General features: G+C 39.1%; 1 protein-coding gene across 1 annotated transcript in view; it reads right to left on the minus strand.

Annotated features, from left to right (window-relative positions):
• AP3S2 (adaptor related protein complex 3 subunit sigma 2) overlaps nt 1-16,620 on the minus strand; it is a 57,261-nt gene extending 40,641 nt beyond the window's left edge. Inside the window, exons 1-3 of the mRNA XM_007470528.1 lie at nt 16,450-16,620; nt 12,554-12,645; nt 11,814-11,925 (exon numbers count right to left, since the gene is read on the minus strand). Coding sequence (XP_007470590.1) covers nt 11,814-11,925; nt 12,554-12,645; nt 16,450-16,518 — 273 coding nt within the window. The 5' untranslated portion in view covers nt 16,519-16,620. The remainder of the gene's footprint in view (nt 1-11,813; nt 11,926-12,553; nt 12,646-16,449) is intronic.
• Nucleotides 16,621-17,884: the final 1,264 nt, after the last annotated feature.

Consider the following 17,884-nt stretch of genomic DNA (forward strand, 5'->3'; position numbering starts at 1 on the left):
GGACCGGGGCACGAACCCGTGTCCCCTGCATCGGCAGGCGGACTCTCAACCACTGCACCACCAGGGAAGCCCCGAAGAAGCCAGTCTTTTGAAGAGCTGAAGAGGGAAAAACCTGGGAAAAATCACTCCAGTGGACAGAACACGTGCAAAGCCCCTGAAGCAAAAATGTACTTGAACCTGAGGAGCAGAAAGAAGGCTGGAATGGCTACAGTGAAGGTGACAGTGTATATGGTGAGATCGGACAGAGAGAGACAAAGGAGCCAGACCATGTCGGGCCTTGCAGGTTGTGATAGGGAGTTTGGATTTTACTCTAAACTTAACGTATTATACATTAAGGTTTCTTCAACAAGGGGAGGTATAAATGGATTGTTTACATTTAATAGAATCGTTTAGAAAAAAGTTAGTTTTAAAATAAACAAAAATATACAAAGAATTACTTTTTCATTGACTATAAGACAAACCATTATTTTTGTATTAACAAAGAAAAAAATGCTGTCAATTGTAACTGTAAGATGTCATCTACTGTAATATACATCCTCATGTTAGTTATTAAAGTGTGAAAAAATGTGTATCTTACAATAGATGAAATATTATAAACCAGGAACTAGACTTAACTGGACAAATGTTTCAATTATATTACAAAAGGTTTACATGAAAAAGAACATTGTAAATTCACACATGGGGGCTTCCCTGGTGGTGCAGTGGTTGAGAGTCCGTCTGCCGATGCAGGGGACATGGGTTCGTGCCCCGGTCCGGGAAGATGCCACACGCCACGGAGGGGCTAGGCCCGTGAGCCATGGCCGCTGAGCCTGCGTGCCTGGAGCCTGTGCTCCGCAACGGAAGAGCCCACAACAGTGAGAGGCCCGTGTACCGCAAAAAAAAATTAAATAAATAATAAATTCACACATGGGAAAAGTTGGCATGATTAATAAAAATAAAAATTCAGACATTTGTGAGGTACCACTCACCTCCGAGTAGAAATTTAAAATGACGTATTTCAATGCTGGAGTTAGGAAGAAACATAAACTCATATACTTCAGGAAGCATTATAAATTAATATAACCTTCCCGAATATCTATCTAGCAACATGCATTATAATTAGAAATATTAATCCCTTGACCCAGGAATTTCACTGGGGTGTGAAGAGACACAACAGTTTGCATAAAGACTTACAGTAGTTCTATTTGGGTTAATTTAAAAAAAGGAAAATGAAAACAATCAAACTAATAAAAAAAAAGGAAAATGGAAACAATCATACCATCTAGTATCTGTTCTACTGCTCTGCCACCTGGATCAGCTGAGAATACTCATTTTACCCATCCCCCCATTGAAATGTTCTGCTTTGATTTACTCTTGAAATACAGAGGTTATGAAAAGGTGAGAAGCAGACAATGCACAGTGGTCCATTCCTCCTGTCCATGTTCCTCCAAGACAGCCAAAGGCTAATGTCCCAACTATGGTGAGCTCTAAGTTTCCCCAGAATCACTCACATGACCTTGCCATCAGACTTCCTCAGAAAGGCCTCTTGTAAATCCTCAGGGATACTGAAGTCAGATGTGACACTGTTCAGCTTATCTTCTTGCGGGAGCTTTCATCTAGTAGTGGCAAATTATCCTTTCCTTACACAACTAGTTACACTCAGTTTTTCCAAACTAACGAAGTATCATTTAGGGAATATACATCACATGATAAAACTATAAAGAGAAGCAAAGCAATGATCAACTTAAAAGCCTGAAGAAAGGGACTTTCCTGGTAGTCCAGTGGTACAGAATCCACCTTGCAATGCAGGGGATGCAGGTTCGATCCCTGGCTGGGGAACTAAGATCCCACATGCTATGGGGCAACCAAACCCATGTACCACAACTATTGAGCTCGAGTGCCTCAACGAGAGAACCCACGTGCTGCAAAAACTACAAAGCCCACGCACTCTGGAGCCCACGTGCCACAACTAGAGAGAGAAAACCCACACACCACAACTAGAGAGAAGCCCGTGAGCCACAATGAAGACCCAACACAGCCAAAAAAAAAGAAAAAGAAAAAAAGGAAAAGAAATAGTTTTTAAAAAGTCTGAAGAAGGATGCAATGAACAAGGGGGACGGAACTGAGGAGGGACATATGGGGGCTTTGAGGTACTAGCAATGTACTATTTCTTAAACTGGGTGAGAGTTTCATTTTATTGGTATTCCTCAAACTGCATAGGCATGTTTTCCGTAGTTTTTGTATATACGTTTCACAATAAAAATTATTTAAAAAACAGCAATAATCTTATTGGGATTCTGATTGGGTTTTCAGTAATTTAAAAGCTGGAAGTACAGTTGACACTTGACCAACACAGGTTTGAACAGTGCGGGTCCACTTACACTCAGATTTTTTTCAATAGTAAACACTATAGTACTATACAATCCCCAGTTGGTTGAATCTGAAGACGCAGAACCACGGATATGGAGGAACCATGTACACGGAGGAACTGGGTATACAGGAGGGCCTACTGTAAATTATACAGGGATTTTCGACAGCATGGTGGGTCAGCACCTCTAACCCCTGTGCTGTTCAAGGGTCAACTGTACTGACAGTTTTAAAAGTTTTTTCCACAGGCAAAGCGTATGTTTTATTCATTTATTTTGCTCTTTTATCATATTTTCAGCAGAATTTCAAAGTTTTCTTCATATAGATCTTACACATTTTTTACATTTATTCTTGGGTATCTTAAGGAAGGTTTTCCTACTGTGAATGCACCCCTTTTAAATATTATATTTTCTAACTTATTATTGCTAAGGGAAAGCTATTAGTTTTTATACATTAAACTTGTATCCAGTCCCTTACTGAACTATATTGCTCATTCTAATTGTTTTCCAGTTGACTGTTTTGGAATTTCTAGGCAGATAATAATTTCATCTGCAACCATTATATATTCTGAAGCCTAGTGAAGCCAGTCACTGATTTCTGCCCTTCTTCCCTCAGAACATACTTCTGCATTTCTTGGCCATTCACTTTTCCTCATAAACTTTCTCTTTACCAAGTTCTATACGATCTGGATTGGGACTTCCCTGGCAGTCCAGTGGTTGAGACTCCATGCTTCCACTGGAGGGAGCACAGGTTGGATCCCTGGTTGGGGAACTAAGATCCCGCACGCCATGTGGCATGGCCAAAAAAAAATTAAAAAAAAAAAAGATCTTCTGGATTTATACTTGGTTCCCCATTTAATCTATTGATTACTACTGTCATCTTTGCTCAACTCTTCCCAATAAGGGGCTTATAGCTCCACTGATTTCAAGTATTCCTTTATGTTTTTCCTTTAAAATTTTACAACTGTAGGGACTTCGCTGGTGGTTCAGTGGCTAAGACTCCATGCTCCCAATGCAGAGGGCCTGGGTTCGATGCCTGGTCAGGAAACTAGATCCCACATGCAGCAACTAAAGATCCCATGTGCTGCAACTAAGATCCAATGCAGCCAAATAAATAAAGATTTTATAATTTTATTGGAATCAATACCAAGTATTCCATACTAAGTTAATTTCTAAACACTAAATATCCTTTGTCACTACTGTAAGTGAAATTTCTTTAATTATGAATTTCCTAGCTGTTTTCACAAAAAACAGGAAATTCAATTTTGACGAACTGATCTCATATTCTGCCATGTTGCTCGTATCATTCATTACTTGCTACAATCTCCCCCCATTTTTTTTAAGGTTCACTAGGTACATAATCAGGCTCTCTTACAGTAATAACTTACCTCTCTCCTCCTTTACTATGTTACTTCTTCATTTCTTTTTTAATCATTCATTACAAATGTTTGCTCAAATTAGAGTAAACAGTAAGAGACACCTTGTTTTCATAAATGCCTGTAGATTTCTCCCCTGAGATAACACTGGCTCTGGCTCTTGGTTTTAAAACTAAAATTGGCTGTTTCTGGGTGACTGGGGGAGAAGAGAAGAAAGATGTTTTCCACTGTATACTCTTGGTATTCCTTTTGAATTTTGAACCACATAAGTGTATTATTTCTTCAACAATAAATAGTTTATAATGAATAAAGAAAACATGCACTAAATAATCAAGTAAAAATGCTTCCTATTCCAATTTAAGAGTATTTCAGAAACATAATTTGGGTAATCATTTCTCTCGGCATCTACTGATGAAATTATATTAGTTATATTTTTCTTACTGTTGTAGTAGAGACTCTAAGAACATGTCATTGTTAAACTGACTTGTATCCTTGGAATAAAGACTATTTGGACATAATAAATAATTCTTCTAGTATGCAGTATTCCTGAGAAAGAATTTTAGAGCTAGAAAGAACACCTAGTATACTTATAAATAAAAATACACACACACACACACACACACACACACACACACACACACACACACACAGAGCCAAAACATAAAACAAAAACCCTAACGCCAACAAAACTTAAATGATTTAAGACCATGCTGATTGCTAACAGGAGAGTCCAAAACAAGAGCCAGGTCTCATGACTCCTTGGTTCAACTGATTATTGGCAAAGATTTTATTTAATAATTCTGTCCAATAAAAAGATGCAATATCAGGGACTTCCCTGGTGGTGCAGTGGTTAAGAATCCGCCTGCCAATGCAGGGTACACAGGTTCAATCCCTGGTCCAGGAAGATCCCACATGCTGCAGAGTAACTAAGCCTGTGCACCACAACTACTGAGCCTGTGCTCCAGCCTGCGAGCCACAACTACTGAGCCCACGTGCCTCAACTACCAAAGCCCGCGCACCTAGAGCCTGTGCTCCACAGCAAGAGAAGCCACCACAATGAGAAGCCTGCGCACGGCAACAAGGAGTAGTCCCCGCTCTCCGCAACTAGAGAAAGCCTGCGCACAGCAATGAAGACCCAACGTAATATTAAAAAAATAAAAAATAAAAAAAAATAAAAAAATAAAAAAATAAAAAGACCCAACGCAGCCAAAAATAAAATAAATAAAATAAATTTTTTTTTAAATGCAGTATCTGACTCACATTTTCTTTGTGAGAAGCTTTTGGATCATAACCAATTTACTCCATAAAATACACTTAAGCAGTATGATTTTTTAGTCTGAGTTTAAAAAATAACTTACATAATAGAGGTCTTACTGTACTAAAATCTACTGAGTCTATTAGGGAGTCAGTTTTTCATTTTACCTTTCTTATTTCATCCTGATATTGGATTCAGGGTCTTTGGATATTTATTTTTTGAGGTCAGCTATTTCAAATATATTGGCATTATAACTATGTATATCATCCACTAAAACATTTTAATGTTTTCTATTTCTGACTTTTATCCTCTTTATATTAGGATAACTATTTACTGATTTTACTGTCTTTTCAATGATGAAAACTCTTAGTTCCTATTATTTTTACCTTTTCTTTATCTATCTTCCCATATCCAGTGCATGCTAAGTATTTAATAAATGTCCACGACATTATAAAGTTACACTTCTCGTTTTGTCTTGTTACTATGTACTTCTCTTGTCTTGAAGTGCATTTCCTCTAATAACTGCATCTCAATTTTAAAAATATATTATCACTATACATTTTACCTTTATTTTCTAATACACTTATTATATGCACATTCCTATAGCATTCTACAGTGTACAATAATATAAAGTACATTGTCACAATTGAATTCTACAACCTAGTATTTCGGGGTTTTTTAGTTGAAATACAGTTGACATACAACATTATGTTAGTTTCAGATATACTACATAGTGATTTGACATTTGCATACATTATGATACAATCACCAAGGTAAGTCTAGCAACCATTTCTTTCAAAACAAAGTTATTAAAATATTATTGACTACATTCCTTAAGCCGTATATTACATCTCTGTGGCTCATTTATTTTATAACTGGAGGTTCGTACCTCTTAATCCCCTTCACCTATTTTGCCCTCCACCTCCATCCCCCTTCCCTCTGGCAACCACCCATTTGTTCTCTGTACCTGTAAGTCTGTTCCATTTTTACAACCTAGTAGTTCTATATCAGATGGTGGATCCATGACTCAAACCCAGGTTTTCTGATTCTAGATCTTGAGCTCTTTCTGTTATGCTACATTGACTCTCAATGTCCAATCGAACTCAAGTGTTAAGAAAGCATTTAAAGGGACTTCCCTGGTGGTGCAGTGGTTAAGAATCCGCCTGCCAATGCAGGGGACATGGGTTCGACCCCTGGTCTGGGAAGATCCCACATGCTGCAGAGCAACTAAGCCCGTCTGCCACAACTACTGAGCCTGAGCACTAGAGCCCACACGCCACAACTACTGAGCCCACACGCCACAACTACTGAAGCCCATGCACTCTAGGGCCTGCGTGCCGCAACAACTGAGCCTGCATGCTGCAAACACTAAAGCTCGCACACTGCAACTACTGAAGCCTGCATGCCTAGAGCCCATGCTCTGCAACAAGAGAAGCCACTGCAATGAGAAGCCCACTCATAAGAGTAGCCCCCACTCGCCACAACTAGAGAAAGCCCACAGGCAGCAACAAAGACCCAATGCAGCCAAAAAAAAAAAAGCATTTAAAATTATCTTAGAGATGAATCTTTTTTGGATGTTTCTAGTATTTATTTATATTTTTATATATAATAAGTGAATATACTATATGAAATTTTAAAACTAATCATTTTAAGTCATTTTCTGAACGTGAATGGGTGTAAATAAATAAATAAAACGTAAGAGAGGGGAGACAGCAGAAGCAAGAACTACAATCCTGCAGCATGTGGGACGAAAACCACATGCAGAGAAAGATAGACAAAATGAAAAAGCAGAGCACTATGTACCAGATGAAAGAATAAGATAAAATCCCAGAAAAACAATAAATGAAGTGGAGATAGGCAACCTTCCAGAAAAAGAATTCAGAATAATGACAGTGAAGATGATCCAGGACCTCAGAAAAAGAATGGAGGCAAAGATCGAGAAGAAGCAAGAAATATTTAACAAAGACCTAGAAGAATTAAAGAATAAACACCTAGAAGAATTAAAGAACAAACAGAGATGAACAATACAATAACTGAAATGAAAAATACACTAGAAGGAATCAATAGCAGAATAACTGTGACAGAAAAATGGATAAGTGACCTGGAAGACAGAATGGTGGAATTCACTGCTATGGAACAGAATAAAGAAAAAAAAAAAAAATGAAAGGAAATGAAGACAGCCTAAGAGACCTCTGGGACAACATTAAATGCACCAACATTCACATTATAGGGGGTCCCAGAAGAAGAAGAGAGAAAGGACCCAAGAAAATATTTGAAGAGATTACATATGAAAACTTCCCTAAAACTTCCCTAACATGGGAAAGGAAATAGCTACCCAACTCCAGGAAACACAGAGAGTCCCAGGCAGGATAAACCCAAGGAGAAACACTCCAAGACACACAGTAATCAAACTGACAAAAGTTAAAGACAAAGAAAAATTATTAAAAGTAACAAGGGAAAAACGACAAATAACATACAAGGGAACTCCCATACGGTTAACAGCTGATTTCTCAGAAAAAACTCTACAAGCCATAAGGGAGTGGCATGATATATTTAAAGTGATGAAAGGGAAGAACCTACAACCAAGATTACTCTACCCGGCAAGGATCTCATTCAGATTTGACAGACAAATCAAAAGCTTTAAAGACAAGCAAAAACTAAGAGAATTCAGCACCACCAAACCAGCTCTACAACAAATGCTGAAGGACCTTCTCGTGGGAAACAGAAGAAAAAGGAGCTACAAAAACAAACCCAAAACAATTAAGAAAATGGTAATAGGAAAATACATATCAATAACTACCTTAAATGTGAATGGATTAAATACTTGAACCAAAAGACACAGGCTCACTGAGTGGATACAAAAACAAGACCCATATACATGTTGTCTACAAGAGACCCACTTCAGACCTAGGGACACATACAGACTGAAAGTGAGGGGATAGAAAAAGATTTCCCGTGCAAATGGAAATCAAAAGAAAGCTGGAGTAACAATGCTCATATCAGATAAAGTAGACTTTAAAATAAAGAATGTTACAAGAGACAAGGAAGGACACTACACAATGATCAAGGGATCAATCCAAGAAGAAGATATAACAATTATAAATATATATGCACCCAACAAAGGAGCACCGTAATACATAAGGCAAATGCTAACAGCTATATAAGAGGAAATCAACAGTAACACAATAACAGTGGGGGATGTTAACACCTCACTTACACCAATGGACAGATCATCCAGACAGAAAATTAATAAGGAAACACAAGCTTTAAATGATACAATAGACCAGATAGATTTAATTGATATTTATAGGACATTCCATCCGAAAACAGCAGATTACACTTTCTTCTCAAGGGCACACAGAACATTCTCCAGGAGAGATAACAACGTGGGTCACAAATCAAGGCTCAGTAAATTTAAGAAAACTGAAATCATATCAAGCATCTTTTCTGACCACAGCGCTATGAGATTAGAAATAAATTACAGGGAAAAAAATGTAAAAAACACAAACACGTGAAGGCTAAACAATACATTACTAAATAACCAAGAGATCACTGAAGAAATCAAAGAAAACAAACAAAAGTCCAGGACCAGATGGCTTAACAGGTGAATTCTATCAAACATTTAGAGAAGAGCTAACACCCATCCTTCTCAAATTCTTCCAAAAAATTGCAGAGGAAGAAATACCCCCAAACTCATTCTATGAGGCCACCATCACCCTGATACCAAAACCAGACAAAGATGTCACAAAGAAAGAAAATTACAGGCCAATATCACTGATGAATATAGATGCAAAAATCCTCGACAAAATACTAGCAAACAGAATACAACAACACATTAAAAGGATCATACACCATAATCAAGTGGGATTTATCCCAGGGATGCAAGGATTCTTCAAAATACACAAATCAATCAATGTGATACACCATATTAACAAATTGAAGAATAAAAACCATATGATCATCTCAACAGATGCAGAAAAAGCTTAGACAAAATTCAACACCCATTTATGATAAAAACTCTCCAGAAAGTGGGCATAGAGGGAACCTACCTCAACATAATAAAGGCCATATATGAAAAACCCACAGCAAACATCATTCTCAACGGTGAAAACTGAAAGAATTTCCTCTAAGATCAGGAAAAAGGCAAGGATGTCCACTCTCGCCACTATTATTCAACATAGTTTTCAAAGTCCTAGCCATGGCAATCAGAGAAGAAAAAGAAATAAAAGGAATCCAACTTGGAAAAGAAGAAGTCAAACTGTCACTGTTTGCAGAAGACATGATACTATTACATACAGAATCCTAAAGATGCCACCAGAAAACTACTAGAGCTAATCAATGAATTTGGTAAAGTTGCAGGATACAAAATAAATGCACAGAAATCTCTTGCATTCCTATACACTAACAATGAAAGATCAGAAAGAAATTAAGGAAACAATCCCATTCACCATTGCAGCAAAAAGAATAAAATACCTAGGAATAAACCTACCTAAGGAGGTAAAAGAACTGTACTCAGAAAACTGTAAGACACCGATGAAAGAAATCAAAGATGACACAAACAGATGGAGAGATATACCACATTCTTGGATTGGAAGAATCAATATTCTGAAAATGAGTATACTACACAAAGCAATCTACAGATTCAATGCAATCCCTACCAAACTACCTAAGGCATTTTTTACAGAACCAGAACAAAAAAATCTTAAAATCTGTATGGAGACACAAAAGACCCCGAATAGCCAAATCAGTCTTGAGGGGAAAAAAAGGAGCTGAAGGAATAAGACTCCCTGACTACAGACTATATTACAAAGCTACAGTAATCAAGACAATATGGTACTGGCACAAAAACAGAAATATAGATCAATGGACCAGGACAGAAAGCCCAGAGATAAACCCACGCACCTATGGTCAACTAATCTATGACAAAGGAGGCAAGGATATACAATGGAGAAAAGACAGTCTCTTCAATAAATGGTTCTGGGAAAACTGGGCAGCTACATGTAAAAGAATGAAATTAGAACACTCCCCAACACCATACACAAAAATAAACTCAAAGGGGCTTCCCTGGTGGTGCAGTGGTTGAGAGTACCCCTGCCGATGCAGGGGACACAGGTTCGTGCCCCGGTCTGGGAGGATCCCACATGCCACGGAGCGGCTGGGCCCGTGAGCCATGGCCGCTGAGCCTGCGCGTCTGGAGCCTGTGCTCCGCAACGGGAGAGGCCACAGCAGTGAGAGGCCCACGTACCGCAAAAAAAAAAATTAAAAAAAATTAAAAATTAAAAAAAGAACCTGCTGTATAAAAATAAATAAATAAAATTTAAAAGAAAATAATAAAATAAAATTTAAAAATTGCTATGTCCAAGTATATAACTTTTTGGAAGAGTGTAGTATATCTGAAATAAAAATACACATTTAAAATTTCCATTTATTTGTCCCAAGGTATATTAAATTTAACTTCTTTAATTTTATCTTAACAAAATAAAATATAGTTATAAGCATGTAAATTTTATAATCTATAGCTAGAGTTTTCTATAATTGTTGTTATTAGGTTTTAATGTATGCTCCTTCTGAGTGCTTTCAACTTAAGTGACTTGTTCAAGTCACTTAAAGCCTATCTAGAATATCATGTACAAAATGACAGAATTGTACTAAATTAATAGTTCCCAGTACAGGGTCCCTACATATCTCAGTTTCCATGAAGGTAATGAAAAGAAATCTGTAAGCCATTTCTAATTTTCAAAGAGCCTAAAAAAACATGTTTACCTATGTCAAGATTGCTCAGACTAAATAAAACATCAAGTTTCTTTACTTTAGGCTAGAATTACAAGTGAAAATACAAAGTATGCATTTTTAAATGTCATTTAGCTTGATACTTGAAAAAAATCTTAAAACGTGATGTGACACTGTAACTTATAATGAGAAATATTTGGCATTCATCCTTGTATCTGGCAAAGGGCTCCTGAAAACCTTGGAACTTCCTAAGTGATAAAGGTACCTTTTGTTCTGTTAATAAGGTGACTTTTGGAAAGCACCCAGGAATGGGGAATGGTTGCCAGAGGAACCAACCATGTGATTGTGGGAACTTTCAGTCCTACTTCCTGACCTCTGGGGAGGGGAGAGAGGCTGCAAACTCAATCAGTCACCAATGGCCAATGATTTAATCAATCATGCCTATGTAAAGAGGCCTCCTTAAAACCCAAAAGGGACAGGGTTCAGAGAGTTTCCAAGCTACTAAACATGTGGATATTCGAGGAGAGTTGCGTGCCTGAAGAGGGCATAGAAGCTCCACACCCTTTCCCCATCTTCCATCTGGCTGTTCCTAAGTTATACCCTTTTAAATTAAGCTGGTAAACTAGTAAGTAAAATGTTTCTCTAGAAAGTTCTGCGAGCCACTCTAGCAAATAAACTGAACCTGAGGAGGAAATCATGGGAATCTTCAAGCTATATGCTGTCAGTCAGATGCACAGGTGACAGACAACCTGGACCTGAGACGGGTATCTATCTCCAGGTAGACAGTGTCAGAATTGAGCAAATTTGTGGGACACCTGGTTACTGTCCATGGAGAACTGAGTTAATTGCTTGGGGTGGGGGTGAGTACACACACTGTAACTGGTGTCAGCCTCGTATAAGAAAACCAAGGGAGTGAGAAGGCTGGAGAAGAATCTCTAAGAATTTTTAAAGGTTGCTAAGGAGCTTTCTCATAGCACCATCTGGTGGACATCTAGTAACTTTCACCAAGTATCAAAAAAGAGACTGACAAAAGGATCTACAGATGGTTACTCAAAAATCCCATGCAAACTCTCTGAAGTGGCTGCCATCATTACCTGCTACACATACCTGGATGAGGTCCAAGATCCCAAGTTCACTCTCTGATGAATCCACACAAAATACAAAATAGAGGGTAGCATAATGCCGATAAATCAGTTTGTAGTCAGAGCCACCAATCAAACTGTGGAAGATGGGAAATATTTAAATGCCTATATCTTAACTGAATATATCAAAGACAAACTCTGTGCCAAGGGAGGAGAAGGGGCCCAACAGAAAGGGGGAGGACAGGCCAAACAATAGGCCATTTCTACCAGGTGAACAGCAACCAAATTTGGCAGAGGTGCCTAAAGCCATTTTACCTCCCCTTTTCTTCTGCCCGTCCTCCCAGGCACCAAACTTGTAAATATCTGAAGCACAACCATTTAGCAGCTTCCAAAACAACTGGGTCTCTCCCTGAGCAGATTTAGCTCAGCTCAGCTCAGCTCAAGTTGCATCAGGTACTCACCTGACACTTGAGTACTGCCTGAAGAAGCAATAATGATGAAGGCCACCCAAAAGTGGATGTATGGGGGGCTTCCCTGCTGGCGCAATGGTTGAGAGTCCACCTGCCGATGCAGGGGACACGGGTTCGTGCCCCAGTCCGGGAGGATCCCACATGCGGCGGAGCGGCTGGGCCCGTGAGCCATGGCCACTGAGCCTGCACGTCCGGAGCCTGTGCTCCGCAATGGGAGAGGCCACAACAGTGAGAGGCCCGCGTATCACAAAAGAAAAAAAAAAGTGGATGTATGGGGAGAAAACTGATCATTTACCTTCCACCCTCCAAGAAGTTACAGATGTTGTCATCCCGCTTGAGAACTAGATGGAAGGTCTCTCGAATAATCTGCTGTTGAATTTCTTCTGGCTATGGAATAAAAGAAATAAAGTGAATCAGTGGGAAAGTCTGAAAAACTACATCCCATCAGTGAGGATGGACAGGAAGGCAAGGGCTTCCAAACTAGGAATGATTTGAACATTTGGTACCAGTTTACAGAAAAGATAGAAATGATGAGTAGAGAAAAAGTAAAAGGGGAATCTATGGAAAAATTGACGACAAGGCTCTGTTACGGGAATTAAAATAGGGTATATTTACCTAGATATCTAGTCCCTAACCATTACCATCCTGATAGGTAAGCTGATATTTCTTTACTGTGAATAACCAAGGAAAGGAGAACTGACAAATTCTCATACAAGGTCAAAGAATAACTAGAAGGCCTGGTTCTGAAATATTTTGTCTTACTCTAGAAAACATCTATGCCAGGGCAAATAACAAATGTTAATAGGTCTAACACCTTAAGGAAGTCAAGATGTAATCGTGTACATGCTTTAAAAACCTGCATTTGCCATCTTCTGTACTGATAATACAGACATTACATATAAGATGCGGTGTTACCAACAAAGTACTACAGAGAAAGACAGAAAATGTTCTATTTACAGATTAGAATCTTGAACAATTGCAGAGGTAAAAACACCTTTTTTCACTTACTACATTCCAGAAAGCTCAACTGTGATGGAATCTCTTGATAACTCACATTTGATTTCTATTTATACATATGAAGTTCATAGTAAGTATGGTTTTTAAAAAAGGATAGTGGGAGGGAGAAATCAATCATTAAGGCAGAAGCAGGGATTCCCTGGAGGTCCAGTGGTTAAGACTTGGCGCTTTCAATGCAGGGGATTCAGATTCCAACCCTGATCAGGGAACTAAGATCCTACATGCTGCATGGCCACAAAAAAAAAAAAAGACAAAAGTAATTAAAAGCTCTAGACCAGTGCCCAATGTATAATGGGATTTCCCTGGCAGTCCAGTGGTTAGGACTCTGCGCTTTCACTGCCAAGGGCACGGTGTCAATCCCTGGTTGGGGAACTAAGATTCTGCAAGCCATGTGGCAGGGCCAAAAAAAATCTCAATGTATAATGAATCACCCGGGAATGTTGTTAAAATGCAGATTTTAATTTAGTAGGTCTGGGCTAAGTCCTGAGACTGCATTTCTAACAAGTTTCCAGGTGATAACAATGCTGCTGGTCTGAGGACATTTTGAGTAGCAAAGCTTAAGAAAACCTTCAGATTGGACTTCCCTTAAAGAGTCAGAACATAGATTCAAGTAACATTAACCCCTTTCTTTCTACAGCATTGAATTTAGACTTGAAATGGTTAGTTATTTAAACGAAACAGGAAAAAACAGGGAAAATGTCATTGTGGAGAAATTACTTTTCATAACTTTGACTTACACTGGTATACAGTGGCTCTCTTATTTACCAAATGGATAAATGAAAACTTGCTAATAACTGGTCACTGTAAGTTTGAGTAAATCAATCACTATTTTCTGGTTTCCATTTAAAGAATTCAGAAAGCTCACAGACGCCAGGATGCTGTAAAGGATTAACTCTGTGTACCCAGAAATACAAAACATGCTAAGCATCAGCACTTTTTTAAACTGACCAAAACATCTTACAAAGCCTTTTATCTGATCCTACAGGGAAGTGGTGATAGTCAGTGGGTAAGCACTATGAAATGGTGAGGTTACCTAATTTCTAATTCAACAAAATAGCAAACTACCAATTGCTTACATCTCTCAATCATTTTAATAATCCCTCATATCTTTTAGTACTCTGCAGTTTTCAAGGTAACTTTCACTTAGGAGTTAATTTAGGTCTTATAAAAATCCTATGGTCTCCAAAGAAGGTAAACAAATGGTCGATAAAGACATGAAAAGATGCTCAACATTATTAGTCATTAGAAAAATTTTTAAAACCGCAAGAATCCACTTTACACCTACTAAAATGTCTTTAATCAAAGAGATAACAGAAAATGTTGATAGGGAGGTGGAAAAATTGGAATTCTTATATATTGTTGATAGGAATGTAAAATGGTGCAGCCACTTTGGAAAGCAGTTTGGCAGTTCCTCTGAATGATCACCATAAAGTTACTACGTGACTCAGCAATTCTACTCCTAGATATATACCCAAGAGAAATGAAAATACATGCTCACACAAAAGCTTGTACATCAGTGTTCACAGCAACATTATTCACAAGAGCCACAGGTGGAAATATCAACTGATGAATGGACAATCAAAATGTGGCGCATCCACACAATGGAATATAATTTGGCAATAAAAAGGAATAAAGAACAGATATACACACTCCAACATAGATGAACCTAGAAAATATTACACTAAGTAATAGAAGCCAGTCATAAAAGACCACATATTGTATGATTCCATTTTATATGAAATGTCCAGAATAGGCAAATTTAGAGAGATAGAAGGTAGATTAGTGGTTGCCTAGGGCTGGGGGAGTTGAGGGGGAAACAGAATGATTGCTAATGGGTAGGGGGTTCCTTTTTGGGATAATGAAAATGTTCTAAAATTGTGGTGATGGTTGCATAACTCTGTAAACTACTAAGAACCATTCTACTGTATATTTTTAAAAGGTGAACTGTATGGTATGTAACGTATCTCAATAACACTTTAAAAAACCTGAGAGAAAAATTCACACACACACAAATGCAAATACAAGTTGAATAGTGTTATTGAATGTTAATATAAAATCGATATAATAAAATGTAACCTAGCAAAAAAATTCTATGAAAAAGGTAAAAAAAATTTTTTTTCATTTCTACTTGACAACAGAGGAAATGAAGTCTGAAAGAGATTTTTGTTAACTCGACAAAAGGGTAAAATAAGGTGTTGCTGAGGCCTGAACATAAGTTTTCTGACACTTTCCACTCTACGGTTTCCCAATTACGTACTTAACATTTTGAAACCTAGCCACGAAGAAATAAAACGTCGGGTGGCAGGAGGCAAATAATGTTTATTTTTTCCAGAGTAACGTCTTTGGAAAATTCAAATTCACATTATCACGTATAATTTCTCAACATTTCCCACTTTCAAACTGACTTTTTCTTCAACTCTACGTAGTGAAAGGTATCTAGTTCCTGGGCGGTCCCAGCCTACACTGAAGCAAAATAATTCCAAGAAAGCACTTTTCCAAATCCGTTAGCTAAAGCAAAATAATTAGAAAGCTGCATATTTCTTCCTCCTCGTGAAACTGCGTTTAACAGTTTAATTAATTTGAGATTCATTTGAGTTCAATCATTTGATTTCAATCATTCAAGTTGTCCATGAGGCACACCCCCTCCACACACACACACACACACACACACACTCACACCATTTATAGTATAGAGAGAAGCAAAATAATTCCAAGAAAGCACTTTTCCAAATCCGTTAGCTAAAGCAAAATAATTAGAAAGCTGCATATTTCTTCCTCCTCGTGAAACTGCGTTTAACAGTTTAATTAATTTGAGATTCATTTGAGTTCAATCATTTGATTTCAATCATTCAAGTTGTCCATGAGGCACACCCCCTCCACACACACACACACACACACACACACTCACACCATTTATAGAGCCCTGAGACTCTGCGAGAAGTGTCACAAAAATGGCACAGAAATGCCGGGGTCCAGGAAGGGGTGGGAAAGAGCGGGGATAGCGGGGCATGGGGCACAAGGCCCGACACTGGCCCCGGTCTGGGGAAGATCACATATACGGTTCAGGAGGCCTAGGAGGTCAGCGGGCGATGCCCGCGTGCGCCGTACGGAACAAAGAGAGAGAAGGGGGCGCAGGTGCCCCGAAAGGATGTGACGAAGCTCCGCCGCACTCACGAAACGCTGGTAGAAGCGGACTAGCCGCGGCTTCCCGTGGTTATTGAAAACCAGAATCGCCTGAATCATCTTTGCCTGCCACGCTCCTTTCACCACCGGCTGTTTCCAGAGAGCACCTCCTTCCGCCGCAACACGGACGCTTCCGGTTGGTGCTCTGCTGAGAGTAGCTCCCGGAAACTTGTCCCGGCGCCCAAGGGCCCGACCATCAAGAGTCCGGTTTCCCGGCCCGCCTTGGAGAAGGCTCCAGGACGGGCGGAGGGTTGCGGGGGTAAGGCTGTTGCGGACACCGAGGCTAGGGCCGCAGAATCCCGGGCCTGGCGCAAAGCCGAGCACACCGGAAAACCGAATCAAGAAGCAGAAACCCCAACAGCAGCCGCGCTCCCAGGTGAAGCGCAGCGGGAGTCTCCCTTTATCATCGTCTGCCTTAACACATGCAGTCCTACCTTCCCCTTAACACTGCAGAACGTTGCGCGGTGTGGAGATGCAGGCTAATTTAGCCATTCCCCGGTTGGGGAAAGTTAGGTTCATTTTTATTTTTTAGTATTACATACAATGCTGTAGTGAATTATATATGTGCCTCCTCGTGCAAAAGGGCTCTCTCTCCACGGTAGATAGCGAATGGTGGAATTAAGGGATCTTTAATGCAATTCCTTTTAAAAGGTACCGGCGACCCCAAATTAGTAAAGTTTTTGTATTTTCTTTTAATGACTTAGTGCGGGTGAGGTGGAGCACGTCCTTATATCACAGATAGAGCTGCAAATTGGAATCACCTACCCAAAGGACAGTTGACAATATTTATCAAGCCTTTAAAATATACTGAACATTAGACCCAGCATTTCCAGTTTTAGAATTTATAATAAAACGATGTGGGTATGTGAAAAGATTTAGCCTCAAGAACGTACATCTCAGCAGTCTTATTACAGGGGAAAGTGGGAAGCAAACTAATTATTCCAAAATGAGAAACTGGTTAAATGCATTGATCCACATGCATATGTATGTAGAGGGACACTCCACTTTGTAAAAGATTGGAAGTATATACACCAAAATATGAATAATACTTGTGTCTGATGGAATGGCAGCTATGGAATCATAGTGTTCACCACAGGCCGGTGGAACCACACTGCTCTGATCAAAACCCTGGCTCTGTCCACCACCTGTGCACCTTGGGCAAGTGTCATCATTTGTAAAACAGGCATAGTATCAGTTTCCTTTACTGTAAAACTAGTTTATTTCTACTTGAAAAAAAATAATTCTACTTACCTAAGACAGTTGGTATAGCACAAAAAGAGTTAATATTTGTAAGTACTCAGAGCAGTGCATGGTATATAATTGAGTACTACATAAGTGATTTTAAAAATGGTGGTGGGGGGCTTCCCTGGTGGCGCAGTGCTTGAGAGTCCGCCTGCCGGTGCAGGAGACGCGGGTTCGTGCCCCG

The sequence above is a fragment of the Lipotes vexillifer genome, unplaced genomic scaffold, assembly GCF_000442215.2.
Source record: "Lipotes vexillifer unplaced genomic scaffold, Lipotes_vexillifer_v1.1 scaffold412, whole genome shotgun sequence".
Taxonomy (NCBI): Eukaryota; Metazoa; Chordata; class Mammalia; order Artiodactyla; family Lipotidae; genus Lipotes; species Lipotes vexillifer.